At 43.1% G+C, this 21,286-nt stretch overlaps 1 protein-coding gene across 1 annotated transcript in view; it reads left to right on the forward strand.

Annotated features, from left to right (window-relative positions):
* PAPPA2 (pappalysin 2) overlaps positions 1–20,894 on the forward strand; it is a 273,728-nt gene extending 252,834 nt beyond the window's left edge. Inside the window, exons 21-22 of the mRNA XM_032838777.1 lie at positions 17,685–17,783; positions 20,284–20,894. Coding sequence (XP_032694668.1) covers positions 17,685–17,783; positions 20,284–20,358 — 174 coding nt within the window. The 3' untranslated portion in view covers positions 20,359–20,894. The remainder of the gene's footprint in view (positions 1–17,684; positions 17,784–20,283) is intronic.
* Positions 20,895–21,286: the final 392 nt, after the last annotated feature.

Genomic DNA, 21,286 nt, shown 5'->3' on the forward strand with positions numbered 1-21,286 from the left:
ATGACCTGAATTGAAGGCAGAGACTTTAACCTACTGAGCCACTGAGCCACCCAGGTGCCCCTGTAAGAGTCTTTTCTACTGAATACTTTTTGGTGTTAAGACTGAAGTGAGCATGGCTTTTCCAAGTGTAGGCACCCAACATGGGCACTGGAACCTTGTCTACGGAGCTAACGGAAGCTCGGGTCTGAGCCTTGCAGCAGCATTCCCCACACCAGCCCGAGAGCTTAGGGACATTTCTCCAGAAGCTTCCCCTTCAGAGGATGCCCACTGTCCATAGAGGATACACGCCCTCCACCTTAGTTTTCCTCTATTTCATTGAACAGAGAAACAAGAATAAGTGAGGAAAAATGAGTCTCTGAATGCTTAACCAAGCTGGGAAAAAATTGGCAAAATAAAACGATATACCTATTTTGCAAACAGACTTATTACCTCTTCCTTGTCCCAGCACCCCTAACCCAGCAGTCCTGTGTAAGTCTTTCTCCCCCCATAAGTTCTCCATAGCCTCTTCAGCCTTATACACTGTTTTCCTTCCTATTTAAGATCAGTAATGAGAACTTGGCAGGAGAAAAATTCAAATGGGTCAGGAGGCCCTTGTGGCTTTTCTCGGGCTTGTTTTCCACAGCCCATTCTAGCCTGCAACATACTTCGCAAGAATAAGTTGGCGGGAGATCTAACCCATGGTAAGAGGCCACCGCTGAGGGCAGCATTTCAGACCCAGTGAGGCTGGAGCCACGGGCAGGCTTCCTGAAGCACAGAGCCTGGGTGTTTCCTTACACACGCACATGCACACACACGTGCACACAGCAATGCACACCGGGGATCCTCATGGGGAACAGATGTTGCTGCCCTCTGTGCCAGCCACGTGTCAGGCATGGCATTTTCTTCTACTGAGCTCCTGGCGAGTATGTTTTTCCTTTCTTCTCCCCTCCCTCCACCTTCCTCCCCCTCTTCCCACCCCCTACATCCACTGCATGAACAAATTCTCTCCTGATTCATACTGGGCCAACCTCATATTTTTGTTGTTGTTATTGTTATTGCAAACATGAAATGCTTCCAAAGCTGGGGAAAAAAAGAAAAGAAAAAAGAAAAGAGAAAGAAACCACAACAACCCCCAAAGAAAACATGTTCTAACCCAGGAATGTACAATACTTCATGCATGGGAAGCATCTTCCCACCTCTCCAAGCTTAGCTACAGAATCTAGGGCTCCAAATTCCAGCACATGAAAAAAACCCCAAATCTATCCAGCTTTTTTGTGCGAGCTTCATATTATTTCTCAATCTAAAAGCTTGCTGCTCCCCCCGATGGCTAGGATTTGCAGAAGAATCATAGCCTCCTTTCCCAACTTATACCATGGTCATTAAATAGTGCCCATTGCTTTATACCCATTTACTCATTTCTTCCCTTAAAATATTTCTGGGTGCCTATTACATGCTGAGATTATGAAAGTGATTAAGTTCCTAATACCATCTATGCAATAGAAGTAAAAGACCAATTGCTACCCAATGAGTATAATATGAACTCTGGGAGTTCAGAGGATAAAGCAAATAACTTGTCCCGATTACATGGAGACCTTACAGAGGGGTAACCGTTTGAAGGATAAATAGGAGCATGCGGAAAGGCAAAGATGTGAAAGAAAGTGGTACATTGCAGTCATCAAATTTGTCTGTAATAATGTTGCCCAACAAATAATCCCCAAATATCAGCAAAGAAATGCCAACACGTTCAAAACCTCTAGTCAAATGTAGCATATACGTTACACCCATTCACATTACATTGGTCACGACAACCCACATCTCTAGGTCCAAAATTAGCGGGAAGAAGAACTATACTCTGTGGATAGTGAAGTCCTAGCAAAGGAGAAATGAAATGAACTCTAGACATATAATACCATCTGACAATCAGCCTTGGTAGTCACAAACATTTTTTACATTCAGACTCATTCCACCTGATCCCAAAACACTCCAATCATGGTGGACTTACCCAGTCCATTTGACTTACCCCTATGACTTACCAGTCACAGCATCAGGCTTGAAAATCTACACTATCATGATTTACTATCAGGTTATGATGTGCTTCTCTGAATCTAGAGCCTGGTGTACTAAAATCACAAGTTATCTGCCTTCCACACCTGATGGACAAAGTAAAGCAGAGACAAGACACCTGCAGTGAACACCCCCTTTCAAGGAGAGTGATGAGAGGCACATAGCAGTTACTGGTCCACAACAATTCTGAAATCCCTCTGAGAAAAGTGGCAAAAAAATCTCTGCTCTAAGAATAGGGACTGCTTCTTATTATGAGCTTTTGATTACTCCCTGGATATAGCTCTCAAGTCCATTGTTCTTCATGCCTCTGGACTCTGCTGACTTGGAACTCCCTCCTTTTCCATTATTCTCTTGGGCCACAAAAAGAAACCCTGGAGAACATCCTTCTATTGGATGTTAAGTAGCTTTCTCTGCCTGCTTTGATGTAGTAGAATATGGGGGACCCAAAAATCTTTTTATGTTCTCCGAAGTCTCTTTTAATCCAAGCCAATGATGCTTTTGGCACCTCAACTCACAGACATTATAGGTTTTGTATATATTTAATTTTAGTCAAATCCATATACCAAGAGCTATCCTTACAAGTCTTTCCCAGATGTGCATCTCTCAGTAGATTTAATCAAAGGTATTCTGAGCTTAGGAGGCTTCTCTGAGACAAAGTCCTGAGTCTGTTCTCTATGAAGCATTTTGTTCAGTTACAAGGATCCTGTAGGTGCCACTTTAATCCAATTAAAAGTCTTAACAAAGTTAAGTTCCACCCTTTGATTGTAAGGGTGTAAAGGGTGTAAAGTTCCACCCTTTGATTTGGTCTTTGAGGTTAAGTCTTAAATCTCTAAAGGTATAATTCTTCAAAGCAACCCATTCGTCTCTTCCATCTTATTTCTCTGTTCTCTCAAAATGTGGTCTCCATGGTTGCCTCCAAAGAGATGGAAAAGAAACAGGGAGGCCAGTAACTTTTGAGTCCTTTGGACCAGAAGTGACACATCGTTTCTGCTTGCCTTTCCATTTACTAGGACATGGTTACATGGCCTCAAGCCCACCTCAGGAGAGTAGGGAAACAGGGGAATACACAGATATCAGGTGAGCATTAAATATCTCTGGTGCAGAGAAGAGATGATAGGATTTATACTTTAGGTAGAAAGTCGTGGTGTCATATTTTTGACCATGGAAGTCAGAAACTTACCATCTCTAACCTGAGCTAATGGAACAGCCTCCTCACTGAACTGAGGAATTAAAAAGAGAAGAAAGAAAAGGGGCTGAATACAAAACTTTCTGCAGTAGAACTGGTAAACATTTGGATGTTGGTTGTGAATAGAGAGGGGTTGAAGATGGAGTTAATTGGGTTGCAAGGGGGTGGGTGATTATTCTGTAAATTTGCCTCTCACACTGATATCTCAGTTTATTCTGAGAAAAGCTCAGCTAATAGTTTACCAACATATAATGCCTGGCCATATACTGTGGGGATCAAAGAAAACTTGGTTCCTGCCTATGTGGTTGGAGGTGTATGCTATTTGTGTTTTTGTTGGTGTACTTATTTTTCATATCCCGTTAAACCAGCTTCTGGAGCACGTGTCATTCCTCTGTGTTTATATCCACCCCCCACCACACACACTGTGGTTTATTATTAAACATTCCATAAATAGTCAATAAATATTCACATGTGGTTAAGTAGTGCTCATTTTATCCTCTTTTTTGGCTTCTCCTGGCATATATTATTTGGAAAATTCCTTATGCATTGAATATGGAATTTTGGGGTTCAGAAGTGGAATTAGTATTTTTTTTTAATATATTTTTAATTAGATAAACAGAGTAATAAATTGAATATGCATTATCCAGATGTGAATGATCCTGAACAAATGGAGATGAAAGCTACTCCCCAGTGTCCTCTCCCTTGTGTGCTGGTTTGAAAGTTTAAAATGCTTAAGTTTAATTTTCACCTCTATTGCTCATTCCCCAAGTGACCTTGGGGCATGGCCCTTTGTCTCATTTTCCCCATCAGTGAAATATGGATAATCATATTAATCTGTCTCACCAGGCGATGTGAGGACTAATTAAAAATGAGATTAGATTCAACTGAAGTCTTTCTAATGTGAGAAATATTAAACTTGGTGGTGCATGTCTGCAGTGCTGTTTGGTTTCTGGGAACAGTCTCTGGCCTTGGAACCGCTTATGACCCTAATGACACGGTAGCTGAGTCACGAGTGCCTGCAGCTTGCCCGGCCTTTTGGCCATACTACCTGTCGTCTTCCCATGCCCTGTGTGCCCAGCCTGATGGCCACATCTATCCAGATTGCCTGGTAACTGAATAGCAGCCGGTGATCTTTTTACTTCTTTGGGCCCCCTCTGAGAGCTGCTTCCTGCCTGTTCTCTCTTACTTTCTTTTCATGCTCCCTTTTTTCAGATGGGACCTCTGAATATTCTTTGTGTTGACAAATCGGTGAAAATAGTGAATTGATAAATTCACTAAATAAGGCATATATGTTGGTCTGTTTGGGCTGCTGTAACAAAATACCGTAGAATGGGTCACTTCCACAACAGACATTTATTTCTCAGACTTCTGGAGGCTGGAACATCCCAGTTCAAGGTGCCGGATGATTCAGTTTCCCAGGGAGGGCTCTCTTTCTGGTGTGCTGATGGCTGCCTTCTTGCTATGTCTTCACAGGGAAGAGAGAGAGAGGAAGTGCTGTTATGTCTTCTTTAGGAGAATTGATCCCATCATGGTACCATCTAAACCCAATGACCTGTCAGAGGCCTCACCTCAGATACCACCATATTGACAATTGGGGCTTGAACATATGCTTTGTTCCTAATAGCATTGCTCATGCTCACGTCCCCTAAGCAGAAGATGTTCTGATACATAGAAGTAAGTTTCCCAGTTTTCTTTAAGAGGTGGCTACCTGCACTGTGTAATTTTAGGGGTGCTATACATGCTTCTATGGTCTCTCAAATGTTTGTCTCCCACATAGGACTCAGAAAGTCTCAAACTTTCCTAAATTAAAGTCACTTTTTGCTTGTACATATTCTATTTTATCAAGCTGCAGATGCGTATTTGTCATTGGCCCTTTAGTATGTCAGCTGCTTTCCAGAGGGGTAGAGGAATAGGCAGATGCAATGGTAGAGATGGATACACGACCAAGCAGGGTCCAGCAAGGAAGTGGGATGATGGGGGAGAAAAAGAGCAGGGACTAACAGCAGATTTAACACAATATTCCTGCTATGTCTGTATCTCAGCTCTCTACAGTAGAACGTAAGAGAGAGGGTGAGTATCAGATATCTTGATTTAAGTATTTTCCTGCCTTCAGGCCATATTATATGTGGTCGTTCTATTCCCATAGTTAATATAAGTAAATATAAGATCTGGGACTACAGGCCATAGTTAAAAGAGAGGAAGAATGACCAGATTCTCTTTGGGAAGGCTACTGCCCACCTTCACAGACAGGAAATCATCAATTCCTGGAATATCCAGGCTCATTGCACACAGAAAACAAACAGACAAGAAATAGCTCCTGGTTGCATGGTATACTTATTAACATTAATGAGCGTTTATCGTACACCAGGTGCATACCAAGGAATCATTACCCTTATTATCATTCCTGTTCAGTAAACAGGAAAGTGAGGGGCTGAGAACTCAGTTACCTTTCCAAAGCTCCAGAGGTAGTAAATGTGGGATAAGTACAGGAACCCAGGCAGCCTGATTCCAGAGTCCCCATTCTTAACTGGTAGGAAGATTAAAAACAAATAAACAACACATAAACTGGGGACATAGGACTTACAGAATACCCAACTAAGAGATGAACCCGGGGTACTGGCCACCTGTTGGGACGCTTTCCCTGGGTTTGCAAGCTTTAAGCTGGAGGAAGAGGTGGCGGGCATGTGCCACCGAACCCTGTTGAGCAAGGGTCGGAGACCCAGGAAATGAGCATGGGGAACATGTGAAACAGCCGATCAGTGGGTGAGTGAGTAAGATACATGAGACCCTTGCACAGAGACTAGGTTCCATATGGGGGAAAGGGAGACTGGACTCATGTACCAATTAACGGAGAACAGAACAGCCAGATGGATGACCTGGAATGGCGTGACAGGGTGAGCTTGAGAGCCACGATAATCAGCCACACGAATTGAGCTGGTCATAGACACAGGAACTAAACATTAGACCGGGGCTAAAAGAAACAAGACTATTGGCAAGAAAATATTCTAGAGTAAATATGACACCTCCCTCCTGCCATTCCTTAACTCAGCTGGACTTGAGTATTTTAGGGGGTGATACAACAGTCATGTCTAAGTTGTGGAGAAAGCCTGGCAGGAATCAGGCAGGAGAGAAAATGGGCCGGGCCAACTCTAGGCATGTGTTTATATGGAAAAAGAAAACAATTAGAGCTTCTCACTGTGAGCTGGGACAGGGTTTGCTGACTGATCAGGCTCTATTTCTTAAGACCTGGGCCTTAGATTTTCTAAGGGTTCTTTCCAGCTATTTTTTCAATGAGCAAACTTTTTGAGAAAAGTTTAGCAAAATTTGAATAGTCAAAGGGTCATAGAAAAACCTTCATCTCCATTCGTCTTCTACCCAAATACAACCATTTACCAAATCCTGGCAATTTTCCTTCTCAATACTCCTGTTTGCTTTTTTTTTTTTTTTTCCTGGTTCCATATTACTACCAGTCAGTTCTGTTCTTCTCAGTTCAGATCTGTTTGAGGTAAACTTCCACCCGCTCTGAACCCTTCCACTTCTGTCCTGAACATCTCCCACACGGTCCCCAGATCCAACCTCTGAAACACAACTTCTGTCATGTTCTTCTTCTGCTCAGAACAACAACAAAAAAAACCCACAAAAAACCAACAAAGCAAACCTTCCAGTGCCTCCATATTGTCTTTAGAACAAGGACCAGCTAGATTCCTCCAAATGGAGATTTTGACCTAGTTCCAAATGTGGGCCATTAGTTCTTGAGGCAGAAAACCACAGATGCATCTTTAATTTTTTATTGCCCTCTTGCTAAGATTTTTCTCTGAACAAATCCCATCTGTGCTCAAAGATTAAATCTAATCCTATATATTTCATAAAGCCTTTCTGAAATGTCCCACCCCCTTTCCCATTCTGAACCTATAGCTCTTATTGGTGCCATTAATTACTTTGGGAATCAATCCTCCACCGGCCTTGAATTCTTCTCTATTGTCTCAGATGCTGTTCAGATTCTGCCTTGTTCAGTGCTGATGATACCAAAACTTCTCTAATGCAGACTTTGTCATCCATAGAACCTACTGTGGGGCCTTGTGCCTAGAAGACACACTAAGTATGTATTGATTCAATATCCCAGGATTTCAGCAGCTGGCCTCATGCCTGGTTCATAGTATATGTTTTGAACATAATATCCCAGATTATACATTTTTCATGGATTTCTATAGCATTGACTTTTCCTCAGAGAGTGGCTTTGCATGCCCATAGTTGTGGCGACAGATTGGACTGAGATGTGGTGTGGTGTGTCATTACTATTTGATAACGATGCTGGAGGCAGTGTGAACGTGTCAGGATAATGACAGCATGAGCCTGGGCAGCAACAGTGGCTCTGTGTCTTTTCTTTAGACATGTTCTTCAGTGGCTCAAGTCCTTGGTGTTTTAACTGGTCATTTGGGTATGATAATAATACCTCCCTCACTGAGCTGTTGTGAGGGTTCGGTAAGATCAGGCATACAATCCTTGTAGCACAGTGCCTTATGCACAGAAAATGCCATATATAAGATAAAAATAGTGTCTTGTTTCTCTATGATGGCTTGTAGTTTGTAAAAATATTTTTACCTCAGGTTCATTCTTTATGCCAGGAGAAATTGTATATGTCTGTGTGTGTGTGCGTGCATGTCTATATAGAATAAAAACACATATTTTAATGTCATATCTATAATATACATATTGTATGTTATTATGACACATCTATCTTACATATGAGTACTGCATATAGCAAATGTAAAATATTTATGTGTATGTGTTTATCTGTATGGAATATATGTGTATTTTATGTGTATATTACATGTATGTAATCATGTGTATATACACATATATCAAAGAGAGAGAAAATGGAAGAGAAAACAAGTGCTGTTATATCCCAGGAACACTTGGAAACGCTCAGAATCATGTGATTTAGATTTGCCCCAAAGTGCACCCTCTTTGTGAGGAGCTGGGTGTGGTACTGGAATGGCAAAAGGTTTGGTCAATTGCTTTGATTTCTTTCAACAGCTCCTTCCACCCTAAGAGTGTATGCTTTCTCCTCGAAATTTCTCCCAGTGTGCTTGATTGCTAAGGAGAGAGAAAGAGAGAGAGAAGGGAGAGATGTACGAAGGGAGGGAGAAGAGAAGGAATGAGAGAATGGGGAAAGAAAAAAATAAAACGCTCAGCAAACAGTGGGAGGGCCAAGAAAAATATTTAATCCAAACAATGAATATTGTCGTTTCCTCCCACAGTCTGCATTCCCAGTCATCTTCCACAGGCAGGCGTGGGGAGCCAAGAAATGCCGAGCTGCCTGGCATGGGCGTGCGTGTGGCGGGGCGCCGGGGGGCGAGCACGCGTGGCGAGCTATGGTAGAACATTCCGCTCGCCAGCCCAGGCCGGCCTCAACCTCCCATGAACTGCAGGCTGGCCAAGGAACCAGAAGACAGGGACAGAGGGAAGCAGAGGCTCAAAGTCAGGGCAGGGCCCCGGCCATCTTCCCTGGGCCTTCTTCCAGGTGCTTCTCTGGCCATTTGTCCCTGCTACAGGTTCTCCACTTCTGACTTCAGTCCGGTTCCTAAGCCTTTGTCCCCTTCGCCTTCCAGAGCTACTATGTCAGCTCTCGAATGGACTATGCACAGTGTAAGGTGCCCCTCCGGGGGGTGCAGACCTGGCACCACAGCTGGCAGAGGGCCAAGAGAGGGGGAGCTCTGTGAGTGACCGGCGACTGCGGTGACAGGAGCCAGCCGGGTCCTACGCGCCCAGCAAGGTGGCTGCAGCGGCCTGAACTTTTGCTCCCAGTTTCATTCTTTTGAATCTTCAAGTCTGCTTCTCTAAGGGTCTGCTGTTACTGAGTCTATACCTGGCAGGTCATGCCTAGCCATTTTCAGGGGATGTTGTAGACAGAGTAATTGATAGCGAGCACAGATTACCCGGGGAGGCGAGGGAACAGCACAGAGGAAAGGCACCTTATCTTGGAGGAAGGCAAGAGGAGTGCAAAGCAGAAAATATTCTTCATTTAGAAAGTCTCTTCTAGAGGAGAATCCATGAATCTCACTCACCAAACATTCATTGAGAACCGACTGTGCTGGGTGTTGGGCTTTGTGCTGCTGTGGGGTCCTGTGGCTCATGGAACGAAGCAGGAGTGGAAGAGGGAACATGTCCCGACATGTCCCTGCCCCGCGGTCCTTACAGAGTTCAAAACTCTTATGTTCGAAGTTTCTATCTCTAACCTTGAAACACAGTAGGCTGACTCCAATTAGCAGGAGAGGAGGCAAGAAATTCCCCTGCACGAACTATTGCCCATCGAAGAAAGCCAAATGCAGGCCACCTCTGCCCCTACCATCTTCCTCCACCCCCCATCAAAACAAGAAAAACAAAGTCACAAGAATCAGTGGGCCCACCAGGCTGGCCGTGGAGAGGCGAATGAGGTCCGATGGTGTTGCATTATTAGTTCTTGCTGGGAGCCCAAGCCCAGCTTTTGCTGCATCATAAATATCAGGACTCTGGGAACACCACATTTTAGAAGCATTGTTGCGTGATTCAAGAAGGAAGGAAGGGCGATGGCACAGTCGTCATCGACAGAAGATCTGGACCAGCTGACTGCTTACATCAGTGGCTCCAAAAACAAGGGCAAGTGTGGAGGACAGGAGTCAGACCACTGGAGGAAGAGAAGAAAGGTTTGGGGTTTCTTTGTTTAGGACATGGAGACAAGCAATGGCCTACAGGGGCCTGGCAGTAACCTTGCGATTTTGGAGATGTGATGAAGGATTAAGGAAGGTTGTTGGGAACAGAGTGCTGGGCACTGTCACGGTCATCTCATGCGGTTTGGCAGAAGGGAGCAGGAGATAAGGGCCAGAGGCACTAAGCGTCTTAACATGGGTAAGGCCTCCATGTCGAGTGAGGGCCAGGACCCACTCCCATTGGTAGCAGTGCCTCACTACTGGAGCATTTCCCAACAAATACCACCAAATCAGGAGGGCCGCCTCATTTGTTTTTTGAACCTCTAAGATAGCATAACCTGTGGAGGGATGTCCTCCTCTGTTTCTGTCCTTTCAAGCCAACATTTTTCTGGCACAGATCAGTGCAGACTCTACCTGAATGCTCCCCTGCCTCGTCTTTACCTGTCGGGGCTCTCGCCCTGCCCCCTGCCCCCTTCCTTTGGGTGGGGGTGCAGAAGCACCTGGCTGGGTTGGGCTCAGAGCGGGGGCTAGTGGAGGAGCAGGCCGGCGTCTGTTGGTCGGTGAGGTGGAAGAGTCTGTACCACTGGGTCTTTATTTGCAGTGAAATGAAAGGGGCTGCTGGGAGGTTGTTTTTGGCTAAAAAGTAAGTCAGAGAGTCTTCTCACTTTCCTGTTTTCCTGTGGTGCACGTCAGGGAAGAGGTGTCTGTGATGGTTTGGGGTTTTCAGAGGCTAAGACACTCAAGTCACCGCTCTGGTTTTGAGGAGAGTCCTGGTTTCCAGAAGCCAGTCAGGCTTCTCCTACTCTGTTTTTATAATTTCCAGAGCCATTTCCCTCATCACCTGACTCCTTTATGACTCAGATGGTACATTTGTGGTGGCAGTGAGTGGGGCAGGAGGCTCAGGGATGAGAGCAGCCATGGCTTTGACTCTAAAGTGTTGCTGGTAGGCTCTTGAAGATTTTCTGACCAGAGTCTCTGTGGAGGGATCTCAGACAGCAACGCACAGCAGTAAAAGCAATGGGAGTGTTCCTGCTGCCTTCATAAAAGTAGGATTCCTTGAGTACTTACTGTGGACCAGGGACTGGGCTAGTTTTTCTCCTCCATTTGCTCATTTACCCCTCACAACAGTCTGTGAGGATGGTGTTATTCTCACTCACCAACAAGGATACTGCTACTTAAAGAAGTCCAGTAATCTGCTCCAATCTATGAGTTGGTAAGGACAGAGCCGGGGATCTGGGCACAGGTTTATCAAACACCATATCCCATGCTCCTCATCACCGGACTGTACAGCCTTCATCATTTTCCAGAGCAGGAGGTCTTGAGCCCTTGTGTACCTGGAAGCTGATGAAAAGTGTACAGGAAAAAGAAGTCATTTGACCTTATTTTGTTTGCTTTTCTTTTTCCATCTCGATATATCCCAGCCATTTCTCTCAGAAGAACTGGTGTTTGCACTATTTGATCATTTCCATTCCAAGGCTGTGCTTTGGTTTTGGTGTCAGATGGAGATAAAGTGGAGATAAATCGGGCTTTCGTTTTGGACCCCATAAAGTTGCACATTGGCTTTTCCTTTTTTGAGAGTCTGGTGGATTGCTCTGGCGGAGAGCTTTGAAGCCCTACGCCAAAGCTATATGACCTCACGTAGACCACAGGACTACACCCCAACTTTGTCAGGGACACAAATGGGATGCTTCCCTCTGCCCATCCAACAGAATGTGTGTCTTCATGGCCTTTCTTTGAATTACATCTTACTTGTCTGTTGTTTGTAAAGCAGACCCTTGGCGTTCCAGGGTCTACTCTACATTTCAACTTATATCTGGTAACCCAGCAAATCCTTAATATCTTAGTGATTAATGGGTTTGCATCATCTTGTCTTCAGGGCTGGTAGGTAGGAACAAATCTCCCAGTTCTAACTGAGCCAGGTTACCTGTATGGCACTGCTGTGTGATTGTGTCATTCCCTATCAGTCCTCACAAACACAGCCTTCTTATTAAAATACTAATGGTGTCACTTACATATTCCCCACCTTACAGAGGTCCAAAACCTGGGCCCCTATTCCCAATCAGCTGTGAAAACCTAACAGCTGGATTACAGATTATTTGCCAACATCCCAAAGACAGTCATGTTTTCCCCACCTTCTTCCTGCTCTGGTACTGAGTTTCTTTTTGCTTTGAGGCCATGTTAATTTTTCTTCTTTTCTTATTACCCCAGCTCTGGAGTTGAGAGGATATTGTTAAATTTTATCCAACATTTTTAGGTTGTTTATAGCAGGAGAACTTTCCGATGGTATATTCTGCTGTCTCTTCCCACTCTTAAATAAACGTATACCAATGCTCTGTACATAGTAGGAGAGGAATAATGGAAAGGAGGGATCTGTTCACAAAATACGCTAAGGAAATGTTGTTAACCACTCTCATATTTGTTCATTTATTAAGAACCTCCTGTAGCATCAGGCATTGAACTAGAGGCTGGTTCTATAAAGATGGTTAGACCCTGAGCCCTTGGTAGTACAGAGTGTTACGTCCTACATAATACCCATATGGGTAAAATATACCATAGTAATGCACAGGCAGGAAGGACTCTCTGGGCCCAGGAAGCCAGATGAGATTTTCCAGAGGCGGTTGTATGTAAGAAACTCTTCCTGCAGAATCCATCTCAGGGTATCTATTTTAATTTTACATTTTCCAAGAAGATTGTTGCAAACCCACAAATGTGAGATCATTGGCACCCTCCCACCCCAAGGGGTGAACACTGGAGGAGGGGAACAGCTCCATTTCCTCTTTCCGTCAGATGACGGCAGAGAGCAGAGAAATAATCTGGCTTGAGCATTCTGGGACCCAGAAATAAATGTTTCTGGGTTGCAGGCATCTGCCGATGGGATGGGAGTGTAGTGCTGCTTCCTCCTGGGGAAATCAGCCTCTAGGGAAATAGGAGCAGACCAAGCCCCAAGGCCAGAAGGAGTGATGGTGCCAGGCAGCTTATTCGGGATAAACTTTGTCCTACAACTGAAAAGCAGAAGTGAAGTTGTTGGGGCTCCGGGGCATTGACATACGTACAGCCCTTTTTGCTTTTGTGTTGGATCATTGGGCTCACTTTTTTGTCAATTCTCCTGTAACTGAACCTGTTTTATAGAGGTGCCAAAGGAATTTAAATTACTCTGCGTTCCCAATAAATTAAAAATGAATGAAATCATCAGATAGTGGCAGCATGCTATAGTAGAAAGAACATCAGATCAAGAATTCAGAGACTCCGCCTTATTCCCAGGATGGCCACCAACTTGCCTTACAAATAAGACATTTCTCTTTTTTTAAGACTCCATTTCATCATTTGTACAATAGGGGTTTGGTACTAAATAGTCTTCAAGACTCCATCCAATTCTTAAGCAAGGTGGTCTTTAGCTTCCAGGTGTTGGAGTTCCTTCTGAACTTTTCCTTGTGATTGAGCTCCAGTTTCAAAGCATTGTGATCTGAGAATATGCATCCAACCTTAGAATGTCATGTATCTATGATCCTTTAAACAAACAAACAAACAAACAAACAAAAAAGCAAGTCGTGTTCTGGTCATTACTCAAAGACCTTGTAAGTTTTTTGCCTGTGAAATTCTAAGAGCAGCCTTGCAGTGAAGCCCAGCCAGTATGGACATGGTACATAGAGCTTTGGGTTCAGTGGAGGAGAATCAGGCTGGAGAATCAAGCGAAGCATTCATTGGAAAGCCAGAGAAAAAGAGAAAACGAGCACCCCTCCTTATATATATTTATAAGAGTTTCCATTTACTGCAAGGACTCCACTGGGCCTGGCACCACAGCTTCGCTGGGAAAGGGCATCTTTGGGGCCTGGTGCAGCCCTACCAATAAGAAGATACAGATGTGGGTCCAATTTGTCATTCATATAACTAGAGGGTTCTGATGGAAAAGGATGTGGGGGAAAGAAACTAGTGTTAAGCTTTAGACACAAATGTGATTAGCATCTTCTGGTCTGAAGCACTCCTCAAGATGAAAAATCAGGATTCTGCCCTGTGCCTCACCTATAGGGAGATAGTCACTTTTGGCTGAGATCCCAACCTATAGGGCATCAGAGCAGACCACCTAAAGTACAAAACTAACCTTTCTAAAACATCAGCGTGGTCATGAGTTCTGTTGCAAGCTATAGCAGAAAAATGTTCCTAATGTAGTTGAAGTAAGAGAAGTGTTATCAGCCAATCAGGCAATGTTTATGGAGCTCTTCCTGGGGTTGGGCCCTGTGACAGGCAGTCTAGGACCACCCGGATGTCTGTTTTCATTTTCTCAGGCTTCCCCTCTGAATCATCCAGCCCTAATCTCTCCTCCTAGAGGCTAGATGTAGCAAGCCAGCCCATGAAAGCTCTTAAAAATCTCCCCAGCGAAAATCTGACTTAGGGACTTCTCTCCTGTCTGCTTCCCTATGCTAGCACTTACTGTCATAAGCTATATTTGTTTACAGTGGATTCTCTCAGGGGCTGAAACTGTGTTTTATTTATCTTTGCATCCCCATAACAATGCCTGGCACATAGAGGTTTGGAATCAAGGATGTTGAATGACTGAATGAATGACTATATCCATAGAAAACAGACAGAGCCCACCATCCCCATGCCTAGCTTTGCAGAACAACCTTAAACAGAAAATAACACAAAGAATATAGATAACATAAAGAAGGAATTATTTTTACTTTGAGAAGTTTCCAAAGTTGTCCAGTTTCCATAGTCATATAGGCGTATGGGCTGACAGCCCTTCTGATTTCATCACTGACCCACAGCCATTTCTACAGCTAACTCATCTGCCTGCAACACAGCTAGCCAGCCATAGATATCCTCAAGTTCATGCATCATGAGAAGAGAAAACTAGCCTCTCTCTCAGATCTAGGTATTTACTTCAGGTATAATTTAAGAAGCTTGATTCATGAAGTTGTGGGGTGTGTGTGCGTGTGTGTGTGTGTGTGTGTGTGTGTTTTAGAGGAGGCTCACTTAATGCAAAGGTAAGCAGCCCAATACAGAGTCTTCCTGTACAAAAAAAAAATGAAAATGAAAAATGTTCATGTTGATGACTTCTTATTCTATTAGTTATTAAAAGGCAGAGTGAGAGGAATTTTGTAGGTTTTTTTTTCTTTCATCAAAATGGTTAAGATGGAAAATGAAAACATGTCTCCAAAAGAAATAGGCTATAGGTATTTGAAAAATTCACTTACGTGAAGCACTTTGCTTGCTGATGTTACAGGGTAAGTGAGGTCTATGTATGGTTAGTAAAAATTCACCTGTGGACACATTGTACAGAGAAACCCAACACTTGCACCCTCTGTTAGGGGACGTTTCCTGGAGCAAAAGTGATGTACTCAGTTTGACACCTCTCCGTTATTGAGATTTTGATCTAATCTACATTCAGTCTTAAGATGCTTTAAAAACTTAGGATCAGTTAGTCATTTTTCCCTTTCTATTTTTTCCATTGTAACTTTGGACTCAAGCTGTCAGGCTTCCCAGGCACATGTTGCCATAGGAGACTCTGTTTGTTTAGGGTGGAGTAGTTGTTTTTGGCAGGTTAGGGGAGGAACAATTAATTCTAATAGGTATATAGTAAATTAAATATTTGGGTCTTTCCAACCTTTTCTCTGATTTTCTGCCCCTTTTTATAAATTTCCTTTTCTTCCCAGATGACCCTTTAAGAGCAGAAAAGAAGCTTCTAGAAAGAAGTTTCTAGAAATCATGTTCAGGTTCTAGCAGTAGACACCCACTGGGAGCTAAAGATGGTCACCTAGACCATTTCTGCTCTTTTCAACCTATCTTCCCTAGTGATCCTGGGAAGCCATCCTTGGAGAAGACTTTGGAAAGACTGATTCTCTTGGATCCTTGAATAATCCATTCAAAAGTTTAAGCTATTCTTATGAAAAGGAAGCTCTCCCTTTAATCCTCCATCCTGAAGACCACACTTTTACATCTAAGAGAAGTATTTTGGGTGCTCTTTGGATTTTTATAGACAATACCATGAAAAATAAAGAAGGAACAGATTAAGTTTTGCCAATGAGTCAGTCAGGGTTGGAGACAAAGTAACAGATGCAGTGTTAGAGGAGGAAAATATACTCCACCAAACACTTGAAAAAGAAAACTCTGGCAGGGGTGGGAGATCTCAGGAAACATATCTGGTCCTCCTGGGAGGACCCGAGAGCATTTATGGGTGTTAAGGATATCGCCAGCCGTATTTTCACTCCGATTATCTGGCTGCAATTGTAGCCCCAAGTCCTGATTGTATAGTCATCCCAGGAGCTGCAGAGCCAGTGTCACTTGCTCTGGTATTAGAGACACATGCACATCTCACAGTCTTTGTCTCTTATCCCAGTGAGGCCCATGTTGAAAACAGAATTCATTTTTACTTCCTGATCTCAACTGCCTTTGCCGTGCAGCTGTGGAACAGCTGTTGAGTTCCACCCCACAAGTAGCAACTTTTCAGTGATCGGAATGCTGGTATACATCTGGAATGATGTTCAAATGACCTCAGGACCCCATAGAATAAATCAAAACATTGAAGTAATAATTTGGATGAGCTCGTTCTGATGTAATTCAATTGCCGAAAATTATTTAACGCCCCCCCCTTTTTTTTGTTTAGTTATCTATCTCATCAAAGCACAGTGAAATAGGGAATAGTCCCATTATTTGACATTTAAGGAGGGTGGGGGGAGAGAAAGTGATTTAAACATGCAAACTGGAAGGTGACCTCAGAACTCAGAAGTCTACTGACTGTCTTGTGGTCCAAAGAGTTTGGCCACAAGATGTTTCCTGAGGCTTCTCAATTAGGCATCCACTCAGGAGGGGAAGCAGCCAATGTGATTGAGTAGGTGGGCTGGCTGGCATGCCCTCCAGAACACTGTGGGACACTGTTTTTCTCCAGGAGTGGTTCTAGGGAAACAACGCATTGGGCTTCTGAGCTATTTTTTAACCGCTTGTTACTGTTCTTATCATACATTCCCTTTTGGGGAGAAACACTCCATTAACTCTGGTTTGGCCTGGGCCCCTTTCCCATTTTGGTTTCTGTTAACTTGTAGCTATAACAGGACTGAATGGAAACAGCTTCACTTCCTCTGCTCTCACCCTGCATCTAGCTGCTGTGTATTAGGTAGCTGTATGTCTGAGAGTATTTCTGTTCCAACACTGGTGTCCCAAACCCTAGGACTCCTGCATTCTGGACAAACATCATTTGAATCTTCATAGCATGCCAGGACTACCAGGGTCTCTGAATACAAGTACCAGGAGAAAGGGTGGAAATTATAGTTCTTAATCCAGGAGAAGAAGCAGAAAATCAAGATCTAGGACTTCTAATTCCAAAGTCAGCTTGACCCTAGCTATGCAACCCAGGGCAGTTTTTGTCATTTCTATGCATCTCCATTAAAGCCAACCTTGCCTGCACCATAGGCTTTTCCTGATGATCAACAGAGTTAAAATGTGTGAAAATATTTGGTAACCTACTTTATATAAAGACGTGTTATTTAACAAGAAGGTAAAAAATTTGACCAAGGAATTTAAATGAACCATTCTGGACCCTAGAGTTGGTCAGAAGCAGGTATTGCCGGTGAACTTTGACAAATCTTTGGGTCCAGTGGTCTTGAGACTTTTCAACTTCTTAAGGATGTTAGGTCAGTTGGTATCCTGCCTCTCGGGTGCTCTCCCCTAATATCTCTTGAGTTCCATGTGTTATGACAGAGTTGGGTGGGAGAGTAGTGCAAAGCCCAGTGAAGCTGTTCATAGACACTGACCTCTCATGTCCTCACCAGCCTTTCCAAGCAGATGGATGGTGTGATACCATCAACAACCGGGCCTACTGCCACTATGATGGGGGAGACTGCTGCTCTTCCACACTCTCCTCCAAGAAGGTAAGTGAGCACACCTGTAGGTAATAGGAAGGGTAGGGACTCCAGAAATAAGTTTGGCTGGTTCTCCTTCATTCTGTATCATTTTTATTCCGTAGTCAAGAGGGAGTTATAGTGAATAAACATTTAAGCTTCTATGGTGACAGGATTAAAGGCAGTGATTTTAGGTGAGGTTGTTAGAAAACACTAGTTTTCCAGTGGTTGATTTTGGAACTCCTTCGGAAAAGCCATGGCTTTGGCTACTCAGTGACTCACATCTGCTTATCGTTGTCCAGGATACACCTCTGTTGGCAAGGAATTATGGCCTCTACCTCCTGGGGAGGCATGATTACCAATGAAGTGACGTTTGGTTATTGTTAATCCTCATTATTAAATTAATAATCCTATATAGTGTATTATAAGCATATTTTAAGTTTATGTTGACTGGCCACCACAAGCTACTTAGACCATACCCTGAGTAGTAATTTTTTCTCAATTCCTTTTATCTCTATTTCTCTGGGCTCTATTAAATTGACAGATATGCTCAAGCTAAACCCGTGAAATCGAATAAGTCTGAAATTTTATGATAATTTGGATAAAAAGCCAAGTGCTCCAAAGATATTTGATGCTACCTGTCCAATCTGATGAATCAGAAATATGCAAGAGACAGTATTTCTTTCCTTGTACCTGTCTTCACAATAAGTCACACCTACATGATCACCTCTACAGATCTGAAACCCTGGCACCTAATGGCTGATATGATTGACTGTTAACTGTGCACCAGACACTGTTGTCACCACTTATGTGAATTAACTTATTTATTGCAGAATGCTCAGGGGCTCATCGGATCACTGTTCAATTTGTCTCTCTTTTGCTCTAAAAAAATAATAAATTCCAAACCAAGAGAAACAGATCAACAGCTTGGAAAACAGGTCAGAAATCGTATCAACTAGTTATTGTTCTCACTTACAGACCATAACTGGTCACGGGTCCCATCTCTACCCAGGAAGGTATGACCACTTCAGAAGAAGACAAGCATTTCTCGCCTCATCTCCATCTCATACTCAGTAAATCTAGGATTTGTCTTCAATGGATTTCAGTGCCTGTAGCCAGCATATACTAGAATCAGAATTGAAAAGGCACTTCATTTTGGAACACTGAAAAAAATAAATTAAATTAAATTTTTTAAAAAGAAAAAAGAAAAAAAAAAGGCACATCATGGAGCACTTGTGTGTCTCAGTCCGTTGACTATACAACTCTTGATTTCAGCTCAGATCATGATCTCAGGTTCAAACTCTACAGTTCAAAACTCTATATAGAGTTCAAACTCTACATTGGCTCCACGCTCAGCATGGAGTCCACTTGACATTCTCTCTCTCCCCCTCCCTCTGCCCCTTCCCCTTGCTCTCTCTCCTTCAAATAAATAAAATCTTTAAAAAAAAAAAAGAGAGAAAGAAAAGGCACTTTAATCCCCCTAAATCACATTTTACCTCCTTTGTGAAAATATGCTGGAAAATTTTCCCAAATAATACCACCCATTTTCCAACTCCCTTGCCCAATCACTAAGCCCATCTTTTCAGTGTACTTTGAACTATTACATGCTATGCCTATTTTTACCTCACTTGATTGTCTATGGTCAAAGGGTAGAATCCTTTCTAATTTTTACATCATGTCTCCCAACATGCCCAATTCTCTCTGACACTGGTTATGGACACTTAAAAAGTGTATTTGTCTGCTGATGCTGTAGTGAGAACAGGTAGAGAGCAACTTTTGCAGGATCGTTTTCGGCACAGAGTAGGGATAATTATATAGCAGGAAGGCAATCCAGCCACAAACAGTGGGTGCAGAGATGCATTGTTTCACCAAGTCCAAGTGCATCCTGGGTTCAAGGTGGGCAAAACCTCATGCTTACAAGATGCCAAAGATGATTGTATGGCTCTAAGAACACCAAGAAGTAGGAGCCACAGAGTTAGGCTGTAGAGCCTTGGTTTTCCGGATAATAGTGCCATGACCTTAAGTTAAGTCATCCAATCTCTCTTGGCCTTCCTGATAAAAAGAAAATGCTAACATCCATCTTACCTACTTTACAGGGATTTTGTGAAGAGGATAATGGCGACGAAAACATTAGCAGTGGTTCTTGACATTAATGATTATATTAGAAGTAGTAGTAACAGGCATTACAGATGCCTGGAAATGTGTGTTTTATATCCATCATTTTATTTAAATCACATTACCACCACATTACCACCATATCCATCATTTTATTTAAATCACATTACCACCACCAGACAATTACTATTGTCTTTCCACTGTACATACACACACACACACACACACACACACACGTAAGTGAAGCAAGGAAGATTTACCATGATGTGTAAGTGCAAGAACTGAGTGTTAGTTTCAGCTCTGTGATATTAACACACTTCCTCTGGGACCAAGTGAGAAAAGCAGAAGCTGGTGGAGAAGTATGAAGCTTGGCAAGAAAATGGGTTATTTCAACTTCTCATTGATTTCCCCTTAGGTCATTCCATTTGCTGCTGACTGTGACCTGGATGAATGCACCTGCCGAGACCCCAAGGCTGAAGAAAATCAGTAACTGTGGGATTGAGCCCCTCCTTCCACTGCCCTGGAGGCAGTAAGAAAGAGAGGCCTCTGTAAGAGAAAACAAAAGGTGAACAAAGAAGAAAGGTTGTGAACTGAAGGATGGAGGAAGAGCTTGAGGTTCTTACAGACATGCAAGGGAATGTTTATAGGTGCCAACTGTTCCACCAAGTACCCCAAGTAGGGAAGAGTCACAGGAAAAAAGTTTCTTCAAAGAGGCAGTTGATTAAAAGTGGAAGGAGAGATATGATAGCTATACAAGGACCCTCCTCTCCCATTTATATCCTATTCACCCCCATCCTCAACTCTTGTCCTATTCCCCACTCTGCATCCCACCAACTATTCAGCCCTACCCAACTTGTAAACCAATACCAAAATACTAGAAGAGAAGTTGCCAGGGACGCTCTGTTAACACCCGTTTTGAATGGATTGCCATCTTTCTGGGCTCATCTACTCTAAACTGGCTCCCTTTCTTTTGTGTAGTCTTCTTTAGTCATAATGAGGTTAGTTATTAATTCCTTATAACTATTTAAACATAATTATATAAATATATATATTATATTTTTTGCTGTCTACTAAGCTAAAAATTATACGTTGTTCCACACATGCTGCTGTGAAGTTCACATCCCAAATGAATCCTGAGGGTTTGAGTACAGCAAGACAAGTCATTCTGCCATTTTTCTATTGATGGGGGTTGGCAGGTGGAAAAGGAAGTGGCAACGGAGAAAGAGAGAGAAATTAGATGAAGTTTTTGAAACTAACATGTCAGCTAATCATCTTTTCATGAGCAGGAAGCTGGGCCCAGTTTAAGGCGATGAAGGGTTGGGATGATAACATTAAGAGGCATGGCAAGTTGGGTGGGAGTACCCATTGGTTCTGGGGCCAGAAGAACCAGACCGTGGTTCTTGTGTATCTATCCAGAA

The sequence above is a fragment of the Lontra canadensis genome, unplaced genomic scaffold, assembly GCF_010015895.1.
Source record: "Lontra canadensis isolate GAN:19392208 unplaced genomic scaffold, GSC_riverotter_1.0 scaffold106, whole genome shotgun sequence".
Taxonomy (NCBI): Eukaryota; Metazoa; Chordata; class Mammalia; order Carnivora; family Mustelidae; genus Lontra; species Lontra canadensis.